Below are 12,958 nucleotides of genomic sequence, written 5' to 3' on the forward strand. Positions count from 1 at the left end.
TAAAATGTAAGTTGATTGTGTAACTATCTAAATTTTACATTATGATTTGCGTACCTTTTCTTCCTTTATGTCTTTTTCTTTCTGCATAGCTTCTTTTACTTTTTCTCTTTTTTCTTTAAAATCTTTTTCCTTTATATCTTTCTTATCCTCTTTTTCTTTTATCTCCCTTTTAAGTTCTCTTTTATTCTCCTTTTCTTTTGCTTCCCTCTTTTCTTCTGGTTCCTTCTTTATACAAACATCTGAATCAGGTTTTTCTTCACTGTCTCTTTCTGTTTTAATTTTTTTATTTGGATGTTTCACAGAAGTGATCTCATCCTGGAAAGTGCAAGTATGGCCAATGTATTACTAACCAAATCTTGACAAAGATTAATTTTTCTTTGCATGGCTATGGTTTGCATGTATGTGGATTCTGAAAGAAATAACCCAGAATCTCATTAATAATGATACATGCAATGTTTACCTTCCTATAAAAACTAAGGTAAGCCAGTTCTATTCAAAATTCATAATAAAATTAAAGGAGACAGAACCTTTCTCAAATGGCAAATGTTTGAAAAGGAAGGACCTTTGCTCTATTCCCTAGTGATATATAATATTCTACTGGATGGGTAGAATACTGGTCTGTAAATGAGACTACATACTGAACTATAAAAGAAAACTTCAGTACATAAAAATAAAATTTCAGACCTTAGTTCATATTTCAAATTTAAAGAATACCAAAACAAGCCATGTTCCCTTTCTATATAAAGAGGTTGCTTTTCTAAAACACATTCTTACCTTATCATCTTCATCAGACTTTTCTGAAGGCAGGGGAGAAGAATCACTCTTCATTTCCTCTTTCACTTTTATAGACTTCATTGCTTTATTCTTCTTAGCTCTTGCTTTTCTCCTCTTTGAACCTCCCTAAAAATAATTATATTTATTCTAACCAACTCCACAGATTCCATTTAAAAAAAAAATACTTCTTAAATACTAAATCTAAAAAGCTAAAAAAAATATTCCTAGCCAATTCTTAGCCTGTTAATAATAAGCTACATCAGTTTTAGAAAGTCAATGAAAGTCATAAAACTTAATGAATTAAATATATATTAATGTGAATAATAAATATATATTAATGTGAATAACATACATTTTTTTCATTAAAAAAAATGAGAAGTAAAGAGAAATAGAAGGAGGGTTTTTCACTATCCTAAGTTATTCAACTAAATTCAGTGCTACCAGATATAGCATTAGAAATCATTTTTAACGGTATGTAGGTAGTTATAACATTGTGATCACAAGTAAATTTTTAAAGGTCACTGTAGTTTCTAATTACCTCTTTTAGCGTCTTTTTCTTACTTTTTTAGAGACCCCAAAACAGTAAAGGAGGCTTGACCGCTCGAAAAGTACTCCATTCTAAGTACGTTGCCCCACTCCCTCTCCAAATACCAGGGGGAAAAAAAACTAACCCCACTTCTGACTCATCGGTATTAACATGAATGTTGAGATAATTTAAGGCAAAATATTACCATATTCAAATAATGTTACTAAAGTACAGAAAAATACACTTATAGGCTCATATTAACTGGATGTCTACAGTAATCAATGAAATAGATTTATCTTACTGAAAAGTAAAGTACTCTTAAGTATTTGAATTTTAACTTACTGCACCAGAGAGTCTCTGAGCTTCTTTTCTTGCAATATCTTTACTAAGTAATTTGATGAGGTAGTCTGCACGTGTCTGCAACTGTTTCGCTTGTGGTTTTTTATCAGGATCATCTGGAAGAATCTGAAAAGCAATTAATTTTTTCAGGTTGTCTTTAATAAACATGAGAAATTTATAAGCTAAAAACTGCTTATCCATTTTTAAAAATATGTATAATTAAGTTACCATTCTTTAAGTTTGTAGGAATAAACAACCTAGCATGCAAAACACATATTTTTATACCTATGCCACAGCCAAAGATTTAGCTTCCCTGGAAATGAATTCTAAATACACAAGAAAAAAAATCCCTCCATTCAAAATGAGAACATACAGTATGAGGCTGGAAATTTCTTTTGAATATACAATAGTGTATTTAGCATCCAATGTTATACACTTTTACCTCAATAACAAAAATATGATTTCAGAGATAAAGCAAAATCTCAAGAGATCATTTAAATTCAACCCCATCATGAACACCAGATGCTAAAGAAGCCAAGGTCACACAGCTAGCTAGAGTCTTGATTTTCTGACTCCTGGTTGAGTTTATTTCTAACGTAATTTAAAAGCAAAAATTAAATTCAACATTAATGATCAACAGAATCAAATATTTAAGTACCTTGTGTGTTAGACTGAGGTCAGGATCCATTTTAATCATTTCCCAGCTTCCATATCCATATTCGTAGATACCAATTAACAAATTGGAATCATCTTCTTTGCCCCAATCTATATCAAAATGAGCTGCCTTTGTATGGCATGGGATAGTATACCTAGCATTAAAGTTAATAACCAATGTCAACTTTATAATTGGCTTATTAAAAATTTTGAATAACATATAACTTAAAATACTGTATTTTATGTTTAAAAACATGAGTCAAACTCACCAATGACACAATGACATAAAAAACACTTTAACCTACATTTATATCCAAATTATTGAATAACAATGAATATTTTACAATGGAAAAAGTAAATAACTCACTGCTTTCTTTCTTCTGGATCTGAAGGAATGGATTTGTGCAATGGTATTAATTCTTCTTCATGGGAGATGACTAGCTTGGCATTCACCTGTACTCCTGATATTCGGAATGTTGGACCCTTTACTTTTCCAAGTCTACCACCTTAATTTTTTTAAAAGAATATAAAAAAGTATAAACTATATAATTCTACAACATAAAAAAGCTACATATGGTATTACTTATATGAATACATATTATTTACCTATATTAAACATTACTTATTTATATTAAGGGGAAGATTTGCTGGCAAAAATTTTATTACTATGCGCTGAGTTAATAATGTTCAAGATTTTTAAATACAAATTAGTGACTATAATATAGCAGTAAGAATTCATAAAAAGCATTTCACATATTTAAGTGTTTTACCAATTGTACAAGATATATCATATCAATCTATTAAAATATGGCCAGCTTCTAAATAAAAGTTCTAGTGTTCTCTTTTCCCCCAGTATGTCTGATTACTAAATCGCATCTAAATATTTTTTAATTAATTAATTTTTTTACAGTGACATTGGTTAACGAAATCCAGTAAGTTTCAGCTGTACACTTTAAAAGTAAGGCATATATATGTTTTACACTGTGTGTTTACCTCCAATAGTTAGATTTCTTTCTGTCACCACATATTTGACCGTCTTTATCTCTTCTAAATATTATTTAGGTAGATGAATTACAAAATAAGCAAAGTGAAGTAACTATACCCAAAACGAATATCACATTGTGTATTCTTATAATCTTTTCCCAGTCACCTATGCTAATAATATAGTACAACTAATTCCCGATGTTACCTCCCAGCCAGAATTATACCAGGCAGATAGATTCTATCGCCTTCAATAATATAATTCTGTTCCTCATTTCCTATTACCCAGGAATGACACTGATCTGTTTTGTAAAGCATCTTTTAAGACTGATGAATAGATAAGGTATAATAATATCTACCTAACTTAATAAAATCATATTTTGAAACTTCCATTTACTTCTTTAAATCACTCTCATTTTAGTATTACCTGTCCGTTCTGTTCCTGAAGAATTATCCTTTAAAGCTTTAATGCAACCATTATGTACTAATTCTCCTAGTCGTCTGAGGTCTGTCTCTGACTTATCAACCAATTCAGCATCTCGAGCAATTGCGTCTAATCTGTAATAAAATAATACAATTTTCAGGTAAATAGGCAAAATAAAGTGGTGCCATTTAAGACAGAAAAAGTTTCACTTAATCTCAAGTTCTACAAAACACATTTGCATGTCCTACAAATTCTAATTTACATAACTGGCACAGGGTACACAAAACTAGTAAGATCTGGTGGGTAAACGATCCATTTATATACTGAAGGATAATAATAAAGTTAACCAATTAAATACAGAGCAAATGGTATGCTCCAGATTTAAAGATTATATTAATAATCCTATAAAAGCTTTTCATAATTGATCAGATCTTAAGTTCAAAAGAAGTGGCTAAGCATGATGATAATTATAAATGAAAAAGATTATAAAACTTGTTTTTTATTACTATGCGCTGAGTTAATATTCATGTTCAAAATGTTTTTTCATCATATAAAACAATTATGCAAGTCTTTCATTGCACTGCATGAAAGTCACCTTAAATTAAAACAGAAAATATCTTTAAGAGGGAGTTTTGGAGAGAAAAAAAGAAAAACAGAGTTAACAAATTTGAGTCTTTACAACTCTATATCCAGAGGGTTTGCTACAAAAAAGGACAAAGAATATCCAAATCATCAATAATTAGATTAACCAATAACTTAAAATAAAACCAGTCTTTAAGCCAGAAGGCTGTTAGCAACTCAGCTTCTCTAAGAATGAATCTGCTAGTTTATAACTTAAAAAAAAAAAAAAAAACCGAGATAAAACATTTCGAAAATATCTTACACTACAAAAATGAAAAGTAATTTACAAACATGTCTTTCATAGAATCCTTAATTTGCAGATAAAATGTGAGACTAGAATGAATTAAGGATAGTACAAGAACATTTTTAAAAAATATACGTGAACTTTATTTTCTATAGATTAACTTTGTAAATGCCTGTTTTAATGCAAATTTAACAAAGTAGCTAAACTGAATATTAGTATAAACAAATAAAGCTGACAAGCACATGACTCATGCTATAATTCTATGAGAATAATAAATTTATTTACCTTTCCAGAGGGCCACCAAATTTCTTGTAACTCTTGATAAACCTAATAGAAAATAATTATTTGGTTTAAATGGTGCCTTCACAATCTATTAAAAAATACATTTATAAATACATAGAAATAAGAAAATATTTGTTAGTGGAAAAATTAATTCAAAGCACCATTACTAAAAAAAAATGAATAATTTATGCTAGAAATCAAAATGTTAAAACATTAAAATATATCAAGACAAGACATATTTTAACAACCAGGATGATGTTTATAAACCAATATAAATAAAACAATAGAAGCTAAATTTTATTTTAGAAATTACTTTATTATTTTCACAAGACAAAAAAGGTTCAAGACTACCATGGGAAGTGGCTCCAGAATTGTCAATCATATTACACCTCCCCACATTCCAAGTGTTGATAAAATTTTACTGAATATAGGTTTAATTCAGATGTATGGTATTGTACCAGCGATGGAAAAATAAAAATTTTATTTAAGAACAAAGCTACCCAAGTGGTTGATGGATGAGAGAAAATATCCAGGAAAAGTAGAAGTTGAAATGCCTCTTCAACTAAAGACAAAGTCCAGCAAATCAGGTGGTCATAAAAGTACCCTTAATAAAATCTAACAATATATTTAGTTTTCTGGTAGAAAGAATGAGGAAGAACTTTATCGGTCAGGTCTATGATGTAAAAGAAAAGAGTTACAATGGCTTGAAAGAAACAACAAACTCTCAAAATACAACAATAAACAACCTTTTTACAAATTTCACAAGCAAAAATATTACATAAACAAAATTAAACTATTATTATATTCCCCTTAAATAAATCTGTATATAGACATAAACATATTTTGAAAGAAAATTACTACAACTTATCTTGCATGGCCAACCTTACCTCAATTCCTACTTGGACATATCAGAAGTGATTGTAACATAGTTACTTTCAAAAAGCCAATCACCTCAGAGTTAAAAAGCTAGAAAACTACAGAACTAAATTCTTCCCACATAAAAATAGTAATGTCAGGAGTCATAAGTTCAGTGAGTATATTTACTAAATAAACCTAATGCATTGAAATATATGTTCATATTCAAAAGGACTACTATTCTGAACACATTAATAAAACTAAAAGAAATTTAGCAGTCTGAATAGACTAATAAATAAATAAATAATATGCAAAGATCAGATGCCAAACTTGGTTTTTCTCTTACAGTTATAATGAACACTCAAAAGCAGAAACACCCAATCTGTACAGTTATATTTGCCTCCTCTAAAACTTTCATCTTAATCTTTGAAGCCCATGGGATTTCTCTATTTTAGTTGCACCCTCTAATAAAAAGCAGGTTGAAGTAAAATGGTCTTAAGTCATCTTACCGCCGAATTTCTGCATCACTAAATCCTTTAATATTCTCTCGAGGGATAGTCCGTGGTCTTCCACGTTTCTTTGGCCTTTTCCTTTCTGAGATTGAATCACTATCAGATCCAGAGTATCTCCTACTTCTACTGCGCCTCCCTTCACTTCCATTGAAACTAATCTGGAATTTGATAACAAAAATTTACCCAAGCTTAAAACAGGTTTCCATTATAAGAGCAAAGAAAACACTATAAGATTGACAGAATTAACAAATTCAAATATTTTTCTATATATCAAAAATATTCTATAAACAAAATTAAAAAGTAAACAAAATAGAGAAAAATATAGCATGTTAATGACAATAAGTTATTAATAGCCCAAATACTTAAAGCATTGTTATGAATCAGCAGGAAAATGCCTACTGTCCTTTTGTAAAAATATGAAAAAGGTTATTAACAAGCAGTTAATCAAATAACATAAGTGTAAAATTATACAACCTCACTGATACATTTTTTAAGATGAGAATTTAACAATAAAATGCAATTCTTTTATTAATCAATCAACCTGACCAATACCAACTAAGCGATAATAGCTAATTAGTTATGGTACAGAAAAATGAATAGTAATTCACCTCTGGTGGATATTTAAGCTGAGAGAGAAGGCAATTTGATAATACTATATTTATATGATGAAAAGTTGAGAAGTCATTACAAATTGTGTTGTAGAATAATTAACATTCATTATATACTGTCAAAGGAAAGGAATTAAGTTTCAAATTAATGACTTCAATTAAATTGGGCCAATGACACATATAAAAAATACCGGAATTATGCATACCATAATATTGCTGGTGGTATCTCTGGATGGACAGATTAAGATTGTGTGTCTCTTTTTCCTGTTCTCCTAAATATCCACTTATTGATTATTGATATTCTAATTAGGCTGATCAGATATATATATAAACATAATATGTATTTCATATATAATTTTAGATATAAAAGGCCAGTTGAACCCACATAAAAGCCTACTTGTAACATCCATTAGTTGTTCAACAGATAAATCGAAACATATTTTCTGCAAGTCTTTGGAGGTCTTCCAAAGTCTCGGTACATACTGTGAATGCCTAATGTGCTGAAAGTTTATTGAAAGTCATGGATAGACATTCAGTTCTTGCTTGTTCTAACCTCCTCTCTTCCTTTCATAAGATCTAATATAATGCTGTGCTTCCCATGCACTATAAAAGGAAACCATTATGGAGTCTGAAGAAATAAACACAAATAAGAAACTACATACATGGTCACTTTCAAGCCAAACACACATTATTTGGCTCCATTTTTGCCCAGAGTTGTAGTTAAGTTAGTAGGTTGCTCCCATCATAACATCAAAATCAGAATTTACAAAATCTAATCTACAAAATCGTAACTTTTCTTAAACCATCAAAATCACAAGGTAATCTGGTAGTCTCAAATATATGGAAATATAGCAGCTTGTAAGAAGAGACAGAACCAGACACTGAATCCTTGTGAAGAGCATGAATGGCAGACATTAAGTACCATACAAATAGGTAAGAGGAAGTTAGGTAAAATTTGCTGAAGGCTGACTGTGGGCTACCGTGAGCGCTACAGAATACCCAGGAACCAAAGACACAGCGAGAACCTGCACCCACTCTCGGGTGATTCTCCATGAACCTCCATCAAGTGCTCATGAGAAAGACTAGAAGCAGGGCAGAAAATTAGAGAAAACCTTCCTTCGTGATGCAGCCCTGGAAAAAGGAAGCAGTCACTTTTGAGAAGATAGGCATGAAACCTTGCCAGACCTATCTCACCTAAGCCTTATGAGGGCACAGGAAACCTAATGTATTTCTATGAAAAGAAAAAAACAAAAACCTCTATCACTGTGTAAGAGGGGTAGCAGGACAAGGACTAGTGTAAGGCAAGTCCCTCCCTCATTTGCCTCAATCAAAATTTAAGGAGACACCAAAAAATCTCAGTAATCGAGACAACTAATCTTATAATGCAATATTGTAAAAAACAAAAGTTAATGCAAAAAACATCTAGTATTAAGGTTTTTTTTCCTTTTGTGGAAGGATCCAATATAGCCTGGCATGGCACTGTTACCATTATTTTTAAGTCTAATATTTTGTTGGTTTGGGTTGTAAAATAAAAACCAACAAATCTTTAAAAAATCAAATCACACAAGGTATGCTATCTGACCATGACAGAATCAAACTAGAAATCTGTTAGCAAAGATACTTGGACAATCTCCCAAATATTTGGAAACTAAATAACATACTTTAAAAGAAGATAAAACAAACAAACAAACAGCACCTATGGATTAAAGAGGAAGTCACAAGGGAAATAAGAAAATATTTTGAAATAAACGAAAATAAAAACACAACTTAGAGATTCAGAAAATGCAGTGCTTAGAGAAAAAGTTGTAGCATTAAATGCTAATATTAGGAAACGAAGTTCTTAATTCAGTAGTCTAAGCTTATGTCTTAAGACACTAAAAAAATTAAAGCAAAAGAAAAATAATAAAGAGCAGAAATCAATGAAATTTAAAACAGAAAATCAATGAAACCAAAAGGTGGTTCTTTGAAAAGATAAATAAAATTAACCTCTAACTAGAATGATCCAGAAAAAATTACCAATATTAGGAATAGAAGAAGGGGAATCATCAAATATCCTACAGACACTAAAAGGATACTGGGATATTATGAACAATTTTATGTAAGTTCAACAACTTAGATAAAATGGACAAATTCCTTGAAACAAACTACCAAACTCATTCAAGAGATATTCTGAATAGTTTATATTTCCAAAAGACACTGAAATTATAGTTAAATCTTCTAACAAAGAAAACTTCAGGCCTAGATGGTTTCCCTGACGAATGCCTTTCAACATTTAATAAAGAAATAATATCAATTAATAACACAACTCTTCCCTAAAATAAAAGAGGAACACTCTCAAACTCATTTTATGAGGCAAGGATTATCAAATCAGATAAAAACATTACAAGAAAACTACAGATCCATATGTCTCATAAACAAAAAAAGATCAGTCCAGATGTGAATACTCTTACATTATAAAAATATCTTTTAAATTAAAAAGTCACCTGTTTAGCACAGTTTCTCATTCTTGGGAGCATATAAATTTCTTCGAGTTCCTTTTGTCTTTCTTCCTCTTCTAATCGCCTTCTCTGATCTTCTGGAATGATTTCTTCCCAATTCTTTGAATTTCTTTCAGGTTCCAATTCAATGTCATCCTCATCCATGTTTGAAAAGTTGGCAACCTGATATATTCCAAAATTTTAACAGAATAAGCATTAAAGAAGATCTCATTCTTAAATTTTATTTTTCTTTTTTAGGGGGAGAAGAAGTGGCATACCAGAACACCACAGAAAAGTTAAATATCCTCAGGATAATGAATATATAACTATGGATTAAACCAAATATGAATGTTACACTAAGTTTGTTTAGGTCAAAGTAGATCAAACCAAATGATTTCTAAGAATTTTCTTCCAGGAATGATTCTTCGTCCTGCTATTCAACAAAATCATTCCTACAAAAGAACTAGAGAAAGTTAACAGAACAACAAAGTAATTTGCAGTAGTAACATGCTAATTCACCTTCTGCAGGAATTACACCAGTCTATTAACTACCAAGTTCTGTAGAACAATCCAAAATTCTTATTCTTATAATCATAAAAATAGTACCTAAAGAGCTACCAACAAGACACAGTTCTGAGACCCTAGATAAATTTATTAAGGTTCCTTAAGCCCTAGTTTCTTCATTTCTAAAAAAAGGGATAGTAACAGCTCATTAACTTTTGTGAAGATTAAATATTTAAGGAATTATGCAGCTTGATATACATAAAGTACTCATTAAAACTAATTTCCAATATTAGTATATAAAAACTCAGAGATAACTGGATAAAGACAAGAAAACTATGCTTATCCTACATAAGTAATGGAGCTCAAAATATAGTGTTTATTCTCTTATGTCTGCTATTTCAACATGATGATACCTGTAAAGCCAGCTATGTATCAACTCCTTGGTACAAAAATAATCAACAGACAGTAAATATATACTCTAGTTAACTTACCAGTGAATTTTTTTCAAATTTTCGATTGGTCAAATTTAAAAAGCAAGTAGCTTAACTTCATGTATAAAGTTAATTAGATCATACATATAGTCAGTACAAGTTCCAGACAGACACCTGCACCTCTCACCAAGGATTACCAAAATAGTCTTACAACTTATCTCTCTGCTTCAGTTCCTTCCCCAATATAGTATATCCTTTACATTGTAGCCAGAGTGATCCATTAAAATTACAAGTTTTTATTCACTGCTGTATCCCTGTGCATGGCACACTGCAGGTGCTCAATAAACATTCACTGAATGAACAAATGACAAATTGAACTGATCTTTAAAATCTTTGATTCATGGAAAATGGTTAGGATATAAAGAAATCTGCTTCTTTACTAAACAACTGACCCACAACTTATTTTCTGAGGTCAGTTGACTTGTGTTGCTTTAAGACTCCTTACAACCTTTTAACCCTCACCAAACCAGGGGTATTTTAAGTATTAATAAAAGCTTATTGCTTTCTTTACCTGAATGATTTACTTGAGTTTTCTTACTTGTGATAATGCTTAAATGGATCTAATGTCAAAAACTTCTCCAATAAATATCAGCTAAAAGCCTTTGCTCATGGAAATCTACGTAAGAGATCATATTCATTCATATTACCCAATATCTGAGGACACGCTCTGTGCCAAGCACTATTCTAGGTGCTAATTTAAGAAAATAACATCCCATCCCATTTACCAAATGTAATTATTCATAAATGATTTCATCCCTTTCAAATCGGGTTGCTACTGGTTGGTCGGAATAAGGAAAAAAGAATTTTATACACCACAGCAAATTTGAAGAGAAAAAAATATTAAGAAACACTTTCATTTAAAAATTATTTTGCTGATTATGCTTAAAGAAATTGAAATCAGTCCCTCTCAATTTATATAAAGAAAATCGAACAGAAAATTTACCTTGAACTGGGAAAGCAATTCGTCTCCTACAGTTAAAGGGCCTGGTTCATTTTCATGAGTTTCAGCCCTCTTTAAGATTTCATCTATATCCATCTCCTATAATTATAAAGAAATCTTTTAAAAATATACTTTAATATATTTTGAAGTAAATATAATTTACGACTTAAATGTGGTTTAAAACAACACATTTTAAGCAAGTTGTTTTGTTTTGTTTTTTTACCTGGGGCTCTTGTTCTTCTCCTTCAGGTTCCTTAAAAAGTTCTTCAGCACCAAACTTTAAAATGGCTGATAACTCCTCTTTATTGAAAGGAGTAGAACTAAAATCAGAAAAAAAAAAAAAACCAAATAAAAATACTTAATACCCACAATTAAAAATTTAACACTTATGTAGCACTTTTATTAATTATTGGCATAGTCACCAGTTACAACAGGTACATGACTACTATAACTTAGATAGGCAATGTATTAGCAATACACTTATTTTAAAACTAAAGAATGTTAAGCCTAGATAGTGAATGGCTTCCCCTGCCCAAAGGTTACAAAACTAGAGTGGTGAAACCAGGTACTAAATGTATGCCTTCGACTAGAAAAATTAGTTTAGTGCTTTAATAAATAAAAAATTATTATAATGCTAAATACAGTACTTCAATGATCTGCTCACAGTATGTAACACTTCAAAAATAATGTGTAGTAGGATCCTAAAATGACATTTTTTACAGTAAATACCTTGAGGGGGCAGAACCTGTGTGTAGTACTGTCTTCCCAGTTGTGTCCATCCTTTGAATCACAAGATGATCTAAAACCATCTTCTTTTTGGCCCTTTCAAGAATATCCTCTTCAACTGATCCCTTTGTAACTAGACGATAAATATTCACCTGTAGAGATAAACATGATGAAACATAAACTGAAATAAAAAAGATTTATTTGCTATTCTGAAGGGCCCAAATATTGGTATATAGATGGAAGCTCATCCCACATGAAGTTTTCACCAGTTAAAACCAAAATGAAAACTAAAAAAATAAATAGCGATGTGTTCAATCTTCAAATTAAAGATTATTTTGAAGGTATGTCCCTTCTTCTTACATTTTGGTTAGAGACTGTATTTGCTTTTTCTTTTTTAAAGAATGGCACTAATTTTTAAGTTATCTTTCAACTGGAAAAAAAATGGTAAAGTTATAACAGCCTTACACCAGTTTCTTCAATTCTGATTAACGTTTCATCATTCCACATAATCTAAAATTCTATGATTCACTCCCCCAAGTTATGATAAAGCCCTGCCATAAAACAAAGCTTTCCAAAATACACAAAAATTAATATATAGTAATTTTGCCCTATTTCTTAAAGTTAGTGGTTCTGTAACAAACATTACCACCATACAGAGATAATTTGAAAATGCTTAAGAACACTTTTAGTTTTCACAATGAGTGCGTGAACTTACCAGTATTTAGAGTACAGGAACCTGGGATGCTAGACATTCTGCATTAAACTGGACATTCTGACACAGTAAAAAATTATCCTGTGTCACTCAAATCTTTCAAATGATTTTTAAAAACCTTTTAAAATTATCTTAAGTCTAAATTCTCTCTATCTTAATATAAACACAAAGCATTTTTACAAAGTTACAATACACACTGATTTTCTCAGGATTGCAACTATTGCGTAAATCAGAAGATAACTAGATATTGTTTCATTTGGATCTTTATCAAAAAATTATCATTTCCAA

General features: G+C 30.5%; 1 protein-coding gene across 2 annotated transcripts in view; it reads right to left on the reverse strand.

The window, feature by feature from the left end:
- Positions 1-12,958, reverse strand: part of CHD1 (chromodomain helicase DNA binding protein 1) — a 70,796-nt gene that overhangs the window by 15,511 nt on the left and 42,327 nt on the right. Inside the window, exons 20-31 of one of the 2 annotated variants that reach the window (XM_039875175.1) lie at positions 11,962-12,110; positions 11,456-11,552; positions 11,236-11,331; positions 9,304-9,480; positions 6,210-6,370; positions 4,849-4,890; positions 3,702-3,832; positions 2,661-2,799; positions 2,298-2,448; positions 1,643-1,765; positions 775-900; positions 55-315 (exon numbers count right to left, since the gene is read on the reverse strand). In XM_039875175.1, the coding sequence (XP_039731109.1) occupies positions 55-315; positions 775-900; positions 1,643-1,765; positions 2,298-2,448; positions 2,661-2,799; positions 3,702-3,832; positions 4,849-4,890; positions 6,210-6,370; positions 9,304-9,480; positions 11,236-11,331; positions 11,456-11,552; positions 11,962-12,110 (1,653 nt within the window). The remainder of the gene's footprint in view (positions 1-54; positions 316-774; positions 901-1,642; positions 1,766-2,297; positions 2,449-2,660; positions 2,800-3,701; positions 3,833-4,848; positions 4,891-6,209; positions 6,371-9,303; positions 9,481-11,235; positions 11,332-11,455; positions 11,553-11,961; positions 12,111-12,958) is intronic. The other variant, XM_039875174.1, reaches the window with a different exon arrangement.

This window comes from Pteropus medius, unplaced genomic scaffold (assembly GCF_902729225.1).
Source record: "Pteropus medius unplaced genomic scaffold, Ma_sr-lr_union100, whole genome shotgun sequence".
NCBI lineage: Eukaryota > Metazoa > Chordata > Mammalia > Chiroptera > Pteropodidae > Pteropus > Pteropus medius.